Genomic DNA, 19,130 nt, shown 5'->3' on the forward strand with positions numbered 1-19,130 from the left:
GGGCCAAGTGATGGCTGGTGAGAGCTTAATAAGGGCCGGGCTCATGTTTCATAACCTAGGCCCTAACCCACCCCTTATAAGCATGAGGGTCGGGTCGGCCCGCCCCTCAAATCTGTGAGGGCCAACTTTTGAAGGCATGAACATGCAATTTTGAGGGGCGGGTTGAGGGCCTGATGGCCAAATTATCACTCCTAGTTGGTTTTCATATCTGTTTTTAAATTTAAGTATGTTGGGTTTGGGTTTGGATATAAATTTTGGATTTTTTTAAAAAAATTTAGTGTTATCCAATCGGATCTACCGAGTTTGGTTCAAGTTCGGATTAAACATTTCGGTTTGGTTCAAATTCAGATATGGTAAAACTATTCAGGTTTAGGGGTGATTAAAGGGTAGCCCACTTCTATATAAAACCCTCATGATTGAGGGTTAGGTCAGCCTGCCCCTATTTTGTATTGAGGGCCGGGTTGAGTAGGGTCAAACATGAACCGCCCCTCGACCCTCATTTTTGAAGGCCAAATGAAGGCCAGATCTAATTATACTTGACTAGTTTTTTTTTTTTTTTTTTTTTTTTTTTTTAAGTGGAAATTTTATTGATACTGATAAAGAATTTTACAAATAATTAAGACAAGCGTGTAACAAACTGCGCCGCAAGTCCTTTCTGCATAGCATTTTTTTTTTTTTTTTTTTTTTTTTTTTTTGATTTTTTTTTTTTTTTTTTTTTTTTTTTTTTTTTTTTTTTTTTTTATCATACTTTGATTATGTATATCAATTTTAACTAAATACACAAAACTAATTGTTATGCATTTAGAAAAAAAAAATAATAGATAGAAATAGTGGAAGAGATGATATTGTTAAAACATCTACATTTTTCATACTTAACTATGTTATTACTTGTTATGTTGGATTTGTTTTTATGTATGACTTATATACATATTATTAAATCAATTACAAAAAACACATATGTTATGTTATATTCTAATTTATCCCCTATTGAAAACTAATTTAGTGATTTTATTTTATACAACTTAGATAATTAGAATATAATACATAAATATAATGTAAAATAACAAGAAAATATATGAGGGCCAAGTGAGGGCTGGGCTGGCCCGCCCCTCAAATCTGTGAGGGCTAATTTTTTAGGGTTTGAACATGCAATTTTGAGGAGCGGGTCGGGCGGGTTGAGGGCAAGAGGGCCAAATTATCACCCCTATTCGGATTTGCCCATATCCGACTCGTTCCCTGCCCTGTCCTAATGGCGAGTTTGTCAAACAACTGCCTTCACAAGTTAAAATTTCTACACCAGGGCAAAATATGACATGCACAACATTTTTTATAGTTAAAATGTCGACCACAGTATACTAATGTAAAATTTCACAGCGCATTATGGTATCTATCGGATTGTAAGGCAAAATGTTGTTAAAAACTTAAAACAATCAGGTTTTGAATATGGTAGGCCTCATTCTCTTGTTCAAATGTCGCGGACAATAGTTTTTTCAATTTCAACAATGTAAAATGCCAATGAAGGAAGTGAAATATCAATGGTATCCGCTTAAGATTTAAGGGGTGGATATTTGTTGGAGTTATCCCTCACATGAGGAAGAAGGAGAAAAGAAATATTGTTTAGGTGTGAAGGTCCTGAGCGGCCACCAGATTTGCCTTTGCCCAAAGCACCCAGGCCATGCCTAAACTTGCAGACTTCTATTTTTCTACAGTAACCGCAAAAGTGGAGATTACTATAAAAACAGAAATTAGGTTTTGGAAAACCAAATCTTAGATAGAAACCCAATTTTGAGAGCAATCAAAATTAAGAGAAAACTCTTGCAAAGAGAAAAACTTGTAAGGAGAGAGGAGTGATCTAGTAAGGTGGAGAGACTTGAGAGGAGTGATTGTAATCTTCCTTCCCATACTTATAAAGTGATTAGCTTTTGTAGAAGTAGACATCATTAGCCGAACCACGGTACATCTTTGTGTTGTGGTATGTGTTACTTGCTTTATATTTCTATTGCTTGTTTGTGATAGTTATATTCATAGTTTAGATTGTGGTTGTTAGTCCAAGTGCAAGTTATCTTAATGGGGATCGATTGGTATCATTTTCCCCAACAATATGTAGTCATCCCTCTCTATGCTCTCTCACTTCCAAGTGAACTTGGGACGTTTAGTCCCTCGGGATTGAAGTATATGCTTTCTCTCATTCATTTCCTTAACTCGGCTGATTATTTTACTTGGAAAGTTCTAAAAATTCGGAATGTAAAACATTATTACTGTAGATTTTGTAGAGAGGGCATTGCAAAGGTAAAATTGAAAATTGATACAAATGGCACACCTATTCATACCATTATTACTAGGAATTAAAATGAGAAACGCCATCGTTCTCAAAGTCCTTCAGTAAAAGCTACACCACTTGATCTTAACCAAGTTCTTCCTTGTTTTAGCGAGGAAACTGTGAAAAATACGATATAACATACATCTCAAGCAATATTGCACTAACTCGAATGTAAACACTAACGCGGCGACTCGATTATATCTCAAAAAGGTAGGACGCGGACGCAGCAAAGAACAAGGAAATGAATTAATATTTATAATTTTATTTTATATCAATTGAACATTAAAAACTAAATTAAATATATCAACATTCATAAATTTAAAACTATTAAAGATAAATAGCCACAAAATTAAGTTTAATATTTTCTAATCAAACTTTAAAAACATGTCATAAATATTAACAAAACAAAAATTGGAAAAAAATGAGTTTTTTAATATTATTTTGATTTATTATTTATTTTTTTGGGTCAAAATCCACGTCTTGACCATGTTGACCGCGACCTGACTGCGTCTTGATCTGCGTCCAGTTTAGTTGACTGTGTTGATTGCATCTGTGTCCGCATCGGATGCGGACACAACCCATTGGTAAGTGCGTCTGTGCTTTAGAGATTTCAAGTTTCCAAAATCATTACATTCACATGTTAAAGTTAATAGAGTTTTCAAAAGCTTATGATGAGGGTCCCCAAACATTCAAAACTAGCGACAACATTGATAACCAACAACTTCCTAAAGTTACATGTCCAGCTGTGGTCGTGATTTGTTCAACTCGGACATTACTATCTCGACGGCAATTTTATGGCAGATATATGACATGTCCGCATGCAAGTTGGCATGCACAATCTTGCATAGTCAAAATGGATGTGTGAATAAATAAAACCATTGTGTTTTTGAACAATTAAATTAAGTAAATTACCTGTGAAAACTCTTTTGAGAGTTTGCGACCATCCCAAAACTGCATATATTTCATCATGAAGACTCCATAATCAAATCTACATAGAGACAAATAGTTTATTACTAACTCTACAAGCCAAGGTTGTTGCAAATTTATACTTGAAATTAGAGATTACCCATTTAGATGTTGTGGAACGCTCTCGATCCACTGCTCAATCTTCTAGTCTTTAACAGTACAGCTCCCAACGAACTCATCTCAAAGTAGAGACAGAATGCAATGCATATACGTGACCTAATAAAGCAAACAAAAAAGTAAGTAGAGTAAAAATTATGATCGCATAATGGTCATTAGTATATATTGTACCACCATTTTCATTGATTGCTCCCCTCCTAATATTTGTGTTAGACTAGTTAGGAAATCCAAAATGACAACCCTCTTCTATTCAGGTGCAAAGGCGTACAGCCACCAATGGTAGTTGTCCACAACTGGCACGAACTACTACACACTCACATCGAAACTTAGTTGAAGCTTCTACTTTGAAATTAGACCTATATATCAAATTATATTCAATTATCTTATATTATACCACATCGTGTACTGCAAAATTATCTTACCAAATGATTCGTGGATCGGGTGATCCGGGTGGATCACGCATGATTCTTCTAAGAGGTCAATTTCCTCGAATTTAGTCCTACAAAATAATATTCACTACACTATAACAACACTTTTGTGACATGATGGATCCCAAGCGTCAGAATTAACTTTTGTGACGCCTACAAGGTGTAAGAATTTTAGCGTTTGTGTTAACGTCAACCATATTTGTAACACCATTTTCCCGTCAAAAATTTAGAATATTTGTTACGCCAGTTTGCTGTCAGAAATATTTTTGCCACCATTTTACCGTAACTAATATAGACATTGTGTCGCCAATGCACCATCACAATTGATTTTCATTACTGACGGTTTATTGCCGTCACTATTGAACTTTCAAACGCCCCAAGCCCCAAAAAACTAACGCTATAACTTGGCGCCAAAATTGATGCCTCAGTACCATCAGTAATTATAAATTTGTCGTTTCTTTGAAATGATTACTGATGCTTGTCAGGCATCACAAAATATCATTTATTTAAAAAAAAATAATATTTTATTTTTGGTTGTCATCCTAATATTTATATTTTTTGTCCCCGAAATCACCTGCATAAATACAACCATAGACACCCCAAATACATAATATAATTAAAGCTTAACATGCAATTATACACGAGAAAAATCTTAGCAATAACCATCACCAAAATTTGATTAAGTATATATATATATATATATATATATATATATATATATATATATAGAAATGCTATTATACGGACTTCCCGTATAAAATATGATCCGGACCAACCGACCAAACTAGAATGCTAGATACGTAACCCCATTCCTCTCTATTTCTCTCTCTTCACTAAGAGTTTCCAAAGGCCATCTACTGCTACAGTAGCCAAATTACAAACAAATTTAGTGCAATAAGATAGCTACATTTACACTCAAATTTCTGAACACGCCAAGTTCATCAATAAAATAAGTGTTTCTTATCTAACATGCTTTTGCTAGCCAACAGAGCAGGGTTAGGGGCATTGCCAAGACATCAGGTCTAGTAGCAATGACCAAGAACTGGGGCAATGTCTTTCTTCACAATTGAGTACTTCTTCACTTCTTCTTCTGTTCCACTAACTCAATACAAGGCCTATTAGCTGGAACTGCCAACTTTGACAAACGACTGATCAACCTACGGTCATGAGACTGCATCTAATATCCACATACCTCAGTGATCTATCCTTTGTTAGCAAGGTCAAATTTCTACCTTTCAAAGCTCAACCATGATAAAAATTATGAAGTCCTAAGCATGGCTGACAGATAACCAGCGGATTAATTTTCAGCGACTATATCTGCGTTTCTTTGCTACCGGTGGCAACAAGCAAGGCCTTCCAAATAGGAACCAACATTTTGACTGGCGGTTGTAATTCCTACATGAAAACATATAGCAATGTCAGCAGACAGGTTTGTCCAATATTGATTATTTTTCAAACGTGTGGAGTTTGCAGACCATGCAAAACATCACGGTCAGGAACTGTTAGAATGTAATCAGAAGGAAGACCTAGTAGACTTACCCGGAAAACCAACATCAATTCTGCTTCTCCATGCATAATCAAAGCCAAACTCCAGTAACAGGTGACCGGTGTCACACACTCATTCAGCACAGGTCTCAAAATATTTCCAATGGGAACAAAGGAGCGTATGACTTTCCCACTGTGCGAAAGACAGAAATTGCCACTAAGAACCACTATTGGTATAGAGAACACAGTAATCAAATAAAAATAAAATGATAAAGCTCACCATTTGCCATTTCTATAACCTGTTATGAACTAATGCTAAAAGGAAATAAATGCAAGTGAAGTGGAAAATATAACAGATTCTTTCAGTTGCCCAAGAAAATGTTCCATAGACCAGAATTAAGTATATCATTTGATCTGGTGATAGGTATTTACTTAGTAGGAAGAACTTTGATGAAGGCTTTTGACATTAGATGAATAAGTCATATCAGAAGGAAGAGATGAGCAAATGCATATGGCGAAATTTTTCTTACTCCGCATGAAGGATTAATCGTTAAGGATCACAAGATGCTAAGCTGAAAGTCTAAAACAAATTGAACCATCGATATACGTTTGTGACTCATCAGTAATGGGATTCCTAGTATCCAGTTGGCATGTTAAAAAACGTGAAAACCATGATGTACCGTGTATGGCATAGAAAATATCTCGATTATCTGCAAGACTTAACTTTACTTTCTCCAACCAGACTAAAAAATATAGAAAGTGTTTCACCCTGAGCAAGGACCGATGAATATAGTGAAGCTTACTGAAGAAAACAATAGAATTACCTCTTATAGTGCGTCTCGAGTTGCACTCCAAATCCTGGCATAATCACAACAGACTCTGCACATAATAAAGAATATAAAAGTTGTTTGTCAAGGAAAGAAAAATTCCAACTAAAAGACAAATTTGGATACAAGTTCACTAGATATCTACTAAGAAAAATATGGGGTCTCTGCAATAGTGAAATGTATGTCTGTCACAGTGGCAAAATCGTAAATAATGTCAATTATGGTGGTAATTTCGTCGTTTTTTAAGAAAGAAAAATTATGTTGTCACATCAGTGGACCTGCACATATTTTGAGAAAGTAAAAACATGTGGAGACATGTGCAAATAGGCTAGTTTGTTATAGAGTCCCATTACTGACAGACCCCATATTGTGTTGGGCAGACCCAAAAAAAAAAAACAATTATTACAAGTGTGCCATTGGTCCCAAAAAATCCAAAAAAAACAATTATTACAAGTGGGCCATTGGTCCCAAAAAATTGAATTCGAAAATCCCAAGCTTAAACGACCCAGCTAGGTCGTTCATTGTGCAAACCCAACGATATGGCCACACCGTCAAGTCGTTTGGACTAAATCTCAAACGATATGGCCACACCGTTTGGACTAAGTCCCAAACGACTTAGCCACACCGTTCAGCCACACCGTTTGGGACTTAGTCCAAACGATGTGCCCACACCGGTCAAGAGGCCAAAAAACAGAACTTTATATTTTTTCAAAGTTCAAATCCCAAACGGTATAGCCATATCGTTGGGGACTTAGTCCAAACGGTGTGACCATATCGTTGGAGACTTAGTCCAAACGGTGTGGCCATATCATTGGAGACTTAGTCCAAACGGTGTGGCCACACTGTTTGGGATTTGAACTTTGAAAAAATATAAAGTTCTGTTTCTTGGCCTCTTGACCGGTGTGGGCACATCGTTTAGACTAAGTCCCAAACAATATGGCCAAGTCGTTTAGAACTTAGTCCAAACGGTGTTGCCATATCGTTGGGTTTGTACAATTAACGACCTAATCGGGTCGTTTAAGCTTAGGATTTTCGAATTCAATTTTTTGGGACCAATGACACACTTGTAATAATTGTTTTTTTTGGGACTTTTTGGGATCAATGGCACACTTGTAATAATTGTTTTTTTTTGGGGTCTGCCCAACACAATATGGGGTCCGTCAGTAACAAATACCTTGTTATATGTACGTGAACTTAAAGACGAGAAACCCAGCCTTACTTTACTGAAAATGTTAATTGTCATCCAAGCAGTTGATTAAGGAAAAACACACCACTGATTTCAATGTCAAATGTTTGGCACCAATATGAACTCAAGAATAGGACAAAATGGTCTGGATGTCATTTGGATTTTCCTATATAGACATCTTTCAATTTCATTCATAAACGGATCTGGACCTGACTCAGATCCAAATTCAAACCATACCCAACATTGGTGGCATTATGATTGATCTGTGCTAGGAGTAACAAACTTTGACTCATTTGTTTACCAAAACAAGAATCGTTTCTTTTTTTAATAAATACCTTAATAAGAATCATTATAAACCATAATCGCAAAAAACCATTTTTAAAGTTCCACACTCACATAAAACCATTTAAAATGGTAGTCTATATAAAAGATACTATTAAAAAGAAATCTAATAAGCTTTGACGATAAGCAACTCATGAAAACATGCATATCGTAATAGGTATCATAAACCATGATTTAATCCACCTTTCTTAGCAAGCTTCCCATGCCACGCCTTAAGAATGAAGATTCCCAAAAGAATGTTCGAAAGAAAAAAAGCACTTGGGTTTCCCTGTCAATGTAATACAGTCATGTCACTACAACAGGCACCATCTACAAGCATTTTGCTCTAATACAGTTAACTTGTCATTTTGAGATTAATTTAAGCTTCATTTAGTAAAACTCCAAGATTAATACAAATCAATTCTAAAACACCAAGGATAAGGGTACTGAATGCTGGTGTTATTCATGGTATTATGCTATTATACTGTTATTGAAGTTTGTATTGATTATTTCACTTTAGCAGTACCATAATTGTGGTACATTCACTATTGCTTACATTAGTTTACAAGGGTTATCAAAAACATTTTTTTCCTTGAATTGCTTGAAAATAGCTTGGATCAGTACACTTTAGAAGAAGAAAAAAGGCTTTCTGGGCAAAAAACACAGCACTTCTTCCTTTCAACATTGCGAAAAGAGACTCCATACCTACTCCCACTTGTATCCAAAACCATCAAACATAACAAAATGCACAATTGAAATAGCTAAGTAAATTACCACCAACCTTATACAGTACGAGACTGAAAGTGTATGCCAACAAGGTGACAATGGCGAAGTAAAAAAGGAAGTCCCTTGCACTTCTCTTCTGGACTAAAATGTGGTGAACATCAACAGCTTGGAAACCACCCTTGAGATCATCCTGAATGTAGACATATTTTCCAATGACTATAGGCGCAATGGTCATTCTTGAGCTAAAGCAGAAAGCCACTGACACAATTGGTACTCCTGCATTAACAACTGAATAACCAAAATGTCACCCTACTTGACGATCAACTCATAAGCTTCTACATTATCAAAATCCTGAATCTTTACAAGCAGTACAATGAATTCAAAGGTCGTGTCTATATTAGTATATTACAAGGTCACTTATATGAACAACACTGTACATATTAAACAACACTTACCTCCCATAGACTACAGTACCTTCTTTTCGTTCTTTAACTTACCAAATGTTTTAAAAGGTGTAATACTTTGACATCATGAAAGGTGAAATGAATAAACAATATAAGTCTAATGAAGTTACAATCACTCAACTACATAAGTTATATGCACTACTGGTCAGTAACATATAACACTGAAATCTCTTTCCTAGAACATTGGTGCGAGCTATGAAGCACGGATACGTCTGTATGGGTGAAGTATCCGTGTCCGATACGTATCCGACACGGATACACCCTGATACGCCTCGGATACGCGATTTGGAGTATTCAATTTTTTAATTTCCGATACGCGGAGGATACGTGGGGGACACGCGGGAATAGTAATCTCACAAAAAAAATTTGGAACTTCAAAAAAAAAAAAAACAAGTGAAATAAAATCCAAGATAAGAAGAGATGCAAGAGAATAAAGATGAAGTGAATTAAGATGTAGAAGATGACATAGTTGAAGTTGGACAACTTGATTGACAAATCCATTGTATTGTTTTGAACTTTTTTGTTGGCATTTGCTTGTAGTGTTATACACTTATACAAAGTTGCTGCTTAATGTGTTTGAATTAGTCATTTTATGAAGTAGAATTGTCATTTTAATTTGAATTTGGAGAAAAATGCTCAATTATATAATATTTATATATATATTATTCAAACGTATCCATGACGTATCTGTATCCTATATTTTTGAAAAATGTCGTGTCCGCGTATCCGTGTCGCGTATCCGTATCCGTGGTTCCTAGGGTGCGAGCATTGATGTGACAGAATTTCTTTTATAGTTTAGGAAATTTTCATCTACTTTGTTGTCACGGCTAGAACGATTCAAAGACACTAAATTTGTAAAACAAGCAATCACTTATTAAATTTTAAAAAGGGTAAGTTAATGTTCCATAGAAAGGAAAAGGGTTGGTGCTTACGAAATTCCTGCTTTTCCAGATCCAAGACACCACAGAGGCTTAAAAATGCCATCCATTAGAACGCCAATATCTCCATGCATTTTCACAGCGACGAGCGTCTTTAACCTTTAAAAAAAGCTTGTATGCTCTCTCTACTTTATTAACATTCAAAAGCTTGTTGTTTAATTTACTATATATAATCTTTCCAGGGCAAAATCCTTTACGCAATGCTTCCTCCATGACAAGTACAGCATTTTCCAACTGTCCAATATTACAAAGCCCATTAACAACATACTCATACACCTCCATATCAGAAGAATAACCACAAGATTGCATGTCATCCCAAACCGTTAGAATCATTCCACATTTACCAAATCTAGACAGTCTCATAAGCAACAACTTATAAGCTTTCAGTGACAGTTCACATCCCACTTTTCTTGCTTTCTTGTAAATAACAGTGGCAGCATAAGGGGGGCCAAACCTACACAAAGGTTCAAGAAAAGATGTCACTGTCCCTGTACTAGGAACAATCCCTTTCTCTAACAACTCATCAAACAACTCGAGTGCATCAGCTACTCTCCGAGCCTTTAAGAAAGCATTAATCAGTATAGTGTAGGTGTTTATATCCGGTGAACAGCCCTTTTCTATCATAACTCTATAATACTTCATACACTCATCTAACTCTCTAAATGAAACAAAATTAGATATCATCGCATTATAAACAGTTGTATCTGCCTCACAACCATTCTCACTCAATTTTCCGAAAACCTTCACAGCATCCTCAATTCGACCAGCTCTACCCATCCCCTCAATAAAGTAACTAAAAGTCAAACAATCAGGACTCAACCCATCATCCACCATTTCTTTCATAAACCTCTCAACTTCATTTACTCTACCCACTTTCGCCCATCCACCAATAACAACATTATAAGTTCCACAATCAAAACCAATCTTCCCTTTCATTTTACTCATAACCGAACTAGCACTACCAACATGAGAACGTCGACAAAGACACTCCAAAAGCACATTCAACGACTCCGTACCACTCTCCAAACCAAATTCCTCTAACCCCTCAAAAAACTTAACCGCTTTCACCACCAACCTCGCTCTCACATAACTATCCAACACAATAAACAACGCTTCACAATCAAAACCCACCCGTTTCTCAACCATTTCGCGCAAAAAAAATTCCATAAAACTAAAATACTTTCTTCTACCCAATCCTTTAAGTACAACTTTATAACACCTAAACAAATCTAGTTTTACCACGGGTTGTTTAATAGCCCAATGGAAAAAAACAACCATAGCTTCTCCACCTAAATTCCCCCTATTCACAACTTCCTCCAACACCTCTACATTTAAACTAACACCAACACCACTCAATGCAGACTCAATAGCAGCATTCCCATTCAACTTGTGTATAAAAATTCCTCGTAATTTCTCCGCTGGCGATAAATAGTCATCCATAATCCTAGATTCTTGGGTATCAGTAACTATATTTTTACGATCAATTGATAATGGTAATAAAAGATCAGTGAGTTGACTCAGTACAAAACGTTCATCGAGATTCTTGTTGTAATTGATGATATGATTATTATTTAGAGTTGAAAATGGAAGTAAAGAAGAATGAGAAAAAAGGTTGTACCTGGTTTTGGTCATTGTTGACGTAAATAACCCTACAAATCTTCGACCTCGAAATGCCATTCTTTTTTTTTTTAGTTTTATGAAATGCCAAAATTTTACAAGACGGGTGTATATGTAGTTACGGAAATTTAGTTGGTTGGTCGTTGGTCAAATTTTTTTTATATGGGCTCTTTTTATGGGATTTAAAACGGACTAAAGCCCTTTTGAAGTTTGGGGATGTGAACGCTGCAACCGTATAACATTTGTATGGTGGTTATTTACGAAGATTTAAGAATGACTCTAGTAAAGATTTCTTATTTCCTACCGACAAAGATACAAATGCAAGTATAAGAGGATCCAACAACATACACACATATCAAGTCCGGTACATGGGAATCCAACTCATAGTTATGTGAGAATTATGTGTCATCCCAATATTCCATAGTTAACTTTCATTATGAAGTTTTCTATAATTACATTTCTGTATATTTTTTATCACCGCTATGATGTTAATCATATACTTCTCTGTATAATGATGTCCTTCTGCTGTACATATTTCTTGAGTCTCTCGGGCAATAATAACAAGCCGTGTCACTTAAAAAGGCATAGCATGAGAGAATATTATCCAATCATGTCATAGTCTTCTCCTTGCCTATAAGAAGTAAAGCTCCCTGCTTCTTCCATCTTTCCAAACCGATAATCAGTTCCTGCATTCACCAATTGGGTAAGTAGAACATGTTGTAACTTGGATGCATATGAGAAACACAAAAAGAGAAGTTACAGGACAGAATGTTGTCATAAGATTGCGATATAATCATCAATAACAGTTAGTATTGGCTAAGCTCATCTATAGCTCTTGTTGCCCTTCCAGTTAGGATGACCTAGTTATTCCTCTCGAACATGTCAACCATCAGGAAGTGGAAGTAGCAGTATCTACTCGGGCACAGCATTGGAAGTGTGTTGAATCAAGAGCAGACAGTAAGCGTCTTTGTTATGGGTGTTTTATACTGTCGACGCAATGGAATTATAAGTGAATTATAACTAACATCAAGGTAGTATATATTTTGTACAAGACATGAAATATCAACTTAATATATATTATATTTATCAAACCTTCCTGATGGCTTAAATATATTAATTAACCTCGTTAAAAAACTTAATGTGACTTAAAATGTGAAGAACATACTAAGCAATATCAACATAAGAATATAACAGAGTATGAGGTATGTGGTTCACAAATTAGGTTTGTGTTAATTAATATGTTTTATTTCAAAGTATCTTAAGTTTTCATGATTCTCAACAAAAATGATTATCCAGATAGTTAGGCCGTGTTTGGCTTCCCAATATTATAAGCTCTGTTTTCAATTGGTAAAGATCAACCATTTTGAACTCTTTATATCCAATAAAAAAGGCTTTATAGGACAAGAACACCTGAAGTACAATTACAAAACAAAACCAATATAAGACAAACAAAACACATCAGGCTCTTCCCCTCACTCATCAATCCAGAAGCTACTTTTCTCCAATTATACAACATAACACAATCCAATCTGAGTGGCCTACTGGTCAAGCCTTGGTAGGTTGGGATCAACTCCCACCTTCAGCAGGAACAAGAGGATCTAAGGGTTTAGGGGAATATAGTTGTAAGTTTTAGCAGTACAAAAAAATAAAATAAAACTAAAATGAAATAAATGAACATAACTGACTCACTGTTACGTCAAACATGTGCAAATTCCAGTCCTATGAAGTTATTAGAAGAAACAACTGAGAAGCTTCTACAGGAACATAGGTCAACAAATATCCATACTCAAAATATGTGATGGAGTTTATATGCGTCAGATTCTAAGGTTGGTGGGGAAAAAGAGGATTAAGAAAAGCAGCTAAATCCAGCCTTATAATGTTGTCAATTAAGATCCTTTTTTTCCTCTTATTTTCAATTTACTCCTAGATAAGCTTTGGTGAACAAGTATATAGGAAGCAAAAAGAAAAGTGTAATTTAGGGAGAACATACTTGAGTTGGATAACAAACTCTCGTAGAAAGGTATGTTGCCTACACTGCCAGTTGACTTTGAGCAGCCATCTGATGGAAACATGATCGCTGCTGTGTGAGGCCGTGGATCTTGGGAAAGTGAGTTTATTTCAGAACTCTGGAAGCATATTTCATCAGGCCTTGGAACCATGATTCCATTGGAATTGATGTTTTCTGAATTTGTTTTCTTTTCTTTTGGAAAATCATCCTCCGTCTCTACTTCTGATTCTGCACTATTTGGAGGTGTAACCATCTGCTTTCGCTTTGATCGGGCCCGCCTGTTCTGGAACCAGTTATAGACATTTGTTTCGGAAATTTGCCCATGTTGCATCAGTTCATTAGTTACCTCTTTAATCTTCTGCTTACTTGGAGTCCCAATGCCTTCATCAAAGATACGCTCAAGAATCTGAAGCTGCGCAGTTGTTGGGGTCCATCGCTGCCTAGAAGTCATCTTGTTGCCAGCAGATGTCATTACGGAATCACAATACAGATTTCCAAGCTTAACTCCTGAAACAGAGCAAGGTAATTTTCAGTAGTGGCAAGAGATTTGAAAGCCACTAAGCCCAAAATATATTTTACTAAGACAGCAAAAGGTTCCATGGTGTAGTGGTTAGCACTCTGGACTTTGAATCCAGCCACCTGGGTTCAAATCCCAGTAGGACCTTTGCACTACTTTTACTCAAAACAGGTATTACATAGGCATGAATTTCGAGCATTTACCGCTTTACATTGGGGGACAGCGTAAAACTTACAGAACCTTTTTTGACTGTCAGTTCAATCGGGCCAAACAGGTGGGAAACTTAAAATGACAATAAAGGTCTATTTTCTGACATGTGCATGCTTTTGCACCCAACTCAAGAAAGTGCTAAGAGAAATTTGAGGGATATTGAACAAGTGACAGCAAAAGGTTCTATGGTGTAGTGGTTAGCACTCTGGACTTTGAATCCAGCGACCTGGGTTCAAATCCCAGTAGGACCTCCACTTCTTTTTTATTTGCACTAGTTTTACTCAAAAAGTGAAGATGAAGTGATACTACAAAAACATTCACATTAACCACATTACATAGGCCATTTCAAGCATTTTAAGCAGTTAAAAAATTTGCTACCAATGCATTGATTGAAAGCGATATGAAAATCTGCAGTTAATCACATCCCAAAAGAGGTGTATTATAAAAAAAGGAATACAAAAGAAAAGAGAAGATTTATAATCAAGACGGAAATTATCCCAAGGAAAGGAAAGTTTCAGCCTCCTGACAAATAACAGGAAAGAATACATATGTCTGACATGGTCGTACACTTGATGTTCCCAAGGAAAGGAAAGTTTCTGCTTCCTGACAAATTATATTGTTAAATGTGCATGCTTTTGAACCCAACTTAAGAAAAGTTCTAGAGAATGTTGAGAGATTTGAACAAATGACATCAAAAGGTTCTATGGTGTAGTGGTTAGCACTCTGGACTTTGAATCCAGCGACCTGGGTTCGAATCCCAGTAGGACCTCTGCATTTTATTTTTCTTTGCACTAAACAGGCTTTACACAGCATGGTTTTCAAGCATCTCAACCACTTACATTGGGAGAAAGGGGGTACCTTTTTGACTGTCAGTTCAATCGGGCCAAACAGGTGGGAAACTTAAAATGACAATAAAAGGTCTATTTTCTGACATGTGCATGCTTCTGCACCCAACTCAAGAAAGTGATAAGAGAAATTTGAGGGATATTGAACAAATGACATCAAAAGGTTCTATGGTGTAGCGGTTAGCACTCTGGACTTTGAATCCAGCGACCTGGGTTCAAATCCCAGTAGGACCTCCACTTCTTTTTTATTTGCGCTAGTTTTACTCAAAAAGTGAAGACGAAGTGATACTACAAAAACATTCACATTAACCACATTACATAGGCCATTTCAAGCATTTTAAGCAGTTAAAAAATTTGCTACCAATGCATTGATTGAAAGCGATATGAAAATCTGCAGTTAATCACATCCCAAAAGAGGTGTACTATAAAAAAAAAAAAGGAATACAAAAGAAAAGAGAAGATTTATAATCAAGACGGAAATTATCCCAAGGAAAGGAAAGTTTCTGCCTCCTGACAAATAACAGGAAAGAATACATGTCTGACATGGTCATACACTTGATGTTCCCAAGGAAAGGAAAGTTTCTGCTTCCTGACAAATTATAGTGAAAAAAATACATATGTCTGACATGGTCATACACTTGCACTAATCACCCTTTGAAGATAAATATAGGTTGGCGTGGCATAAGTTGAGAGATTTTTAATATAGACATCAACGGGTCCTATGCTGTAGCGGTTAGCACTCTGGACTTTGAATCCAGCGACCTGGGTTCAAATCCCAGTAGGACCTCAGCTTCTTTTTTCTTTGCACTAGTTTTACTCAAAAGGTGACGGAAAAGTTATACTACAAATACATTCACATTAACCACATTACATAGAGCATTTCAAACATTTTAAGCAGTGAAAAAATTTGTTATCAATGCATTAATTGTAAGCAACATGAATATCTGCAGTCAATCACATCCCAAAAGCAGTGTAGTATAGCTAACTTGGGAAAGAAAAGGAAGACAAAAGAAAAGAGAAAATTTATTATCAGGATGGATATGTTCCCAAGGAAAGAAGTTTCTGCTTTCCTGACATATAACAGGGAAAAATACGTGTCTGACATTGTCGAACACTTGCACTAACCACCCTTTGAAGATAAATAAAGATTGTAGTGGCATTTGTTGAGAGATTTTTTTATATACAACATCAAAAGGTCCTATGGTGTAGTGGTTAGCACTCTGGACTTTGAATCCAGCGACCTGGGTTCAAATCCCAGTAGGACCTTTCACTATCTTTCTTTTTTTCTTTCGGTGCTGTACAAACACAACTTTATAACAATAAGCATGTTAACCTTATAACATAGCATTCCATGCATTCTAACCAAGTTACGATATTCGGTGCCAATGCCTTACAGTATATACAAATACTGGTTTTGGTAACCAACACTATGAATACTTGGCAATGAATCACATCCCAATTGTAGTTTATTATATTTAACTTGTAGGTAGAAAGGAAGAGTTGGATGAAGGGATTTAAAGTTCAGAATAATTAACGAGGCTAATTTCCTTTTAGGATATTTCTAATTACGAATTTAGGTATTGTTTTTTTTAGTGTCCTTTTCCATTGGTGTCTAAATTGTCAGCCATCTAAGGCTATAATAATTATGTAGGCCTTTGGCCAAGTTAGTTGTTTTGGATTGAATTTATCAGAGTTTAAGTAGAAGTTTCATTGAATTCTCATTAGGGCAATTGCGGTTGCATCAATTTTGGCATCGGGGCCAGGTTAGTCCAATGTAATGAGAAGGGAGTTATTTAAGTTAGCATTTGTCACGGATCCTATACCAAAAATAAATAGGGGAATTAAAATAAAACAAACAAAATAGTACTAAACAATAAATACAAACAGATTGATATTTTTAGCATTAATGCAGCGTATCCATGTTTTGGGTGTTTCATAGTTTTCGTACACCTCCTACCAATGTCAGACACCAAAAGTACAAAAGACCTACCCGTGTTAGCCTAATAAGCAACCTAAGAGGCTAAGATGTGAATACACACAATTAATAGAAGTACAGATGAGAGCATATCTTCCACATCCAAAACAAAATGAAGAAAGAAATTCAAACAAACACAATTCAAAGATGGTCTTTGATACAAAATCTCAGCTTCCCAACCGAAATTATAATAATGAAGTATTCTAGATAATAATTCAAACAAACAATCCTCACTAGTATGAAGAAAAATAAAGGTAGCATAGTTTCGGCCATTTCTTCGTATTCAACCCAAACACAATCCAACTCAGACTATCAAAAACAATCATCAAGTGCAAACCTAACCTTACATTGCATCAATTCCTTCCAAAAAAAGGTACGAGTCAATTAGCGATAAGTTTAACCCAAGGATACTACTCAAACTAACATAATATCTAACATTAATGATGCCCAAACTTACAGCATATCAATACTCATCAAAGAATATAAAAAACCCCCAAAACACATGGAATATTGTTTTGGAATATCCACATAAAAAAAACACAACATCATCAAAGCAAGAAATAGCCACTATATAAATAAACTAAGTAGAACACAAACTAAACCAATCCAAGCCTTCAATACACATAACAAGTAATACCCAGCATAGCCAAGTGAAAAAAAGAGAGTGGACCTGAGAGATCTTGTTGGGCAGATACATTTTTGTGCATCTCAACAAGCTGTTCACAAATAGTTGTGTATACAGCGATTTGCTTTTGTAAAAGCTCCATTTGTTCATCTGTCATCACTTTCACGTACACCATTCCATTATTTTGCTGTGACTGTTGCTCTTCTTCTTCCTTTTCCCACTCCATTTTTTTTTCCTATTTTTTTTTGCCTATGCGTCAAAATCTCTCTTATACACTCCTCAAAAAGGCCTAGATTTTGTGAGCTTTATGTATATGGGCCCGGACTGGCCTATTATTGCTGTGGGCTTTGGGCTTAACAATTTTATTTCATCGAACTAAATTTGTCTTTGTCTGATCACTGTGATGTAATCGCCGCGTTTGTTATGTGCCACGTTGTTGTGCAAACCAGTTGTCATCTGTGGTATGTAGCTGATGAAACATAATTTGGAATAATAAACGATAAAATTCCAAACGAACGTACTGTAATTAACCAATTAACCCTACACCGAAAATTGTATAAAAAATATGTGCATTGAGACTTGAGAGTGCAAGGAGTCGCACAAACTATGTCCCCAGAGATCATTTTTGTGTACAAGGCCCTCTTTTTGCTATTTTCTTGGCGATAATTGTTGTTTCTAAGGAATCAGTTTATAATAATGTGATAATAAAAATCGTTTCTATACTCTCATTGGTTTAGGGAACCATCGAGTCATCAACCACGCAAGTCATGCTCCAACTCTTTCTGAAGTACAACAACGGTGCTTGAAATTTCGAAAGCTTAATTGTAATCCCAGTTGTGGACAAGTTATTAGTTATTACGGTCATTGCAAATTGAAATCCTTCCAAAGTTTCAGTGTGGACAAGTTACTCAAAATCGTTCACTAAAATGAATTTCAACAACATAAAGGAAATGTATAGATTAAATACGTGAGTGGTAATACAGTATACTTGGCTAGTTGGCTACTTGGCTACTTGGTGCCAATGGTTTGAATAAACAGGACTCTACAGTACATCAAACTAAACCCGAATGGATAAAGGCAGCCTTAAAAAGGTAAAAGGCAAAGTTAAATGAATTCGTTATATATTCATAATTTCATATACGACGCAACTATAATCTGTGAAGTGCAAATATTCGGGGCCTTTAAGCCTAATAGCATCATCAACACGCTCGCCTTTATTCCATTTCTAATGTGACAGGTAGCAATTTATTTAGCAATTTCGGTCTCCAACTTAACACGCTGCCAAATCGTTGTTTCTATCCCAACAATTGTCATAATCAAAACCATTTTTGTGAAAATTATAACAGCAGGATGGAATAACTTTAACCGTCCCACTATAGGGACGGTGTTTGAAATTTTTTATTTTTTTCTAACAAAATATCGAACTTCAACACACTTTTTTTTTTTGAAGGGACAACTGTCTCGTCAGATATATATATATACGGTTTGGCTAGGTGAACAGCGAACAACCAACTTTGGACCGTTAGATCGTTAGATCATCCAAACCGATATCAGG

At 35.8% G+C, this 19,130-nt stretch overlaps 2 protein-coding genes and 6 non-coding genes across 9 annotated transcripts; 6 read left to right on the forward strand and 2 right to left on the reverse strand.

The window, feature by feature from the left end:
* Nucleotides 1-4,671: 4,671 nt before the first annotated feature.
* LOC147503255 (phosphatidylinositolglycan-like protein) lies at nt 4,672-11,536 on the reverse strand. Of its 2 annotated transcripts, none has more exons than XM_086608015.1 (6): nt 11,397-11,536; nt 8,432-8,664; nt 7,855-7,939; nt 6,141-6,195; nt 5,371-5,509; nt 4,672-5,226 (listed from the first exon to the last, which is right to left on the reverse strand). In XM_086608015.1, exons 2-6 carry the CDS (start codon nt 8,609-8,611, stop codon nt 5,143-5,145), a joined length of 543 nt encoding a protein of 180 aa, XP_086464141.1. In that variant the 5' UTR covers nt 8,612-8,664; nt 11,397-11,536; the 3' UTR covers nt 4,672-5,142. The 2 variants fall into 2 exon arrangements, with proteins under 2 accessions (XP_086464141.1, XP_086464140.1); XM_086608014.1 differs by lacking the exon at nt 11,397-11,536 and adding an exon at nt 9,773-10,232.
* Nucleotides 11,537-11,669: 133 nt separating this feature from the next.
* LOC147503256 (WUSCHEL-related homeobox 8-like) lies at nt 11,670-17,851 on the reverse strand. The gene is made up of 3 exons (XM_086608013.1): nt 17,621-17,851; nt 13,386-13,910; nt 11,670-12,081 (listed from the first exon to the last, which is right to left on the reverse strand). Exons 1-3 carry the CDS (start codon nt 17,799-17,801, stop codon nt 11,996-11,998), a joined length of 792 nt encoding a protein of 263 aa, XP_086464139.1. The 5' UTR covers nt 17,802-17,851; the 3' UTR covers nt 11,670-11,995.
* On the forward strand, nt 13,996-14,067 carry TRNAQ-UUG (transfer RNA glutamine (anticodon UUG)). Its single transcript has one exon. It is a non-coding gene; the product is annotated as a tRNA-Gln (tRNA).
* TRNAQ-UUG (transfer RNA glutamine (anticodon UUG)) lies at nt 14,310-14,381 on the forward strand. Its single transcript has one exon. It is a non-coding gene; the product is annotated as a tRNA-Gln (tRNA).
* TRNAQ-UUG (transfer RNA glutamine (anticodon UUG)) lies at nt 14,828-14,899 on the forward strand. The gene has a single exon. It is a non-coding gene; the product is annotated as a tRNA-Gln (tRNA).
* TRNAQ-UUG (transfer RNA glutamine (anticodon UUG)) lies at nt 15,138-15,209 on the forward strand. Its single transcript has one exon. It is a non-coding gene; the product is annotated as a tRNA-Gln (tRNA).
* Nucleotides 15,691-15,762, forward strand: TRNAQ-UUG (transfer RNA glutamine (anticodon UUG)). Its single transcript has one exon. It is a non-coding gene; the product is annotated as a tRNA-Gln (tRNA).
* TRNAQ-UUG (transfer RNA glutamine (anticodon UUG)) lies at nt 16,170-16,241 on the forward strand. Its single transcript has one exon. It is a non-coding gene; the product is annotated as a tRNA-Gln (tRNA).
* Nucleotides 17,852-19,130: the final 1,279 nt, after the last annotated feature.

The sequence above is a fragment of the Coptis chinensis genome, chromosome 4, assembly GCF_015680905.1.
Source record: "Coptis chinensis isolate HL-2020 chromosome 4, ASM1568090v1, whole genome shotgun sequence".
Taxonomy (NCBI): domain Eukaryota; kingdom Viridiplantae; phylum Streptophyta; class Magnoliopsida; order Ranunculales; family Ranunculaceae; genus Coptis; species Coptis chinensis.

Excerpts from the sequence above, each read along its gene's own strand:
- LOC147503255 (XM_086608014.1), bottom strand. The coding sequence starts at position 9,824 with ATGGCATTTTTAAGCCTCTGTGGTGTCTTGGATCTGGAAAAGCAGGAA. Across the intron at positions 8,665-9,772 it reads TCTGGAAAAGCAGGAATTTC|TTGTTAATGCAGGAGTACCA; the intron begins GTAAGCACCAAC and ends TTGGTTATTCAG. Across the intron at positions 5,510-6,140 it reads CTCGAGACGCACTATAAGAG|TGGGAAAGTCATACGCTCCT; the intron begins GTAATTCTATTG and ends TCTTTCGCACAG.
- LOC147503256 (XM_086608013.1), bottom strand. The coding sequence starts at position 17,801 with ATGGAGTGGGAAAAGGAAGAAGAAGAGCAACAGTCACAGCAAAATAAT. Across the intron at positions 13,911-17,620 it reads TGCCCAACAAGATCTCTCAG|GAGTTAAGCTTGGAAATCTG; the intron begins GTCCACTCTCTT and ends GCTCTGTTTCAG. Across the intron at positions 12,082-13,385 it reads GAGTTTGTTATCCAACTCAA|GAACTGATTATCGGTTTGGA; the intron begins GTATGTTCTCCC and ends TGGTGAATGCAG.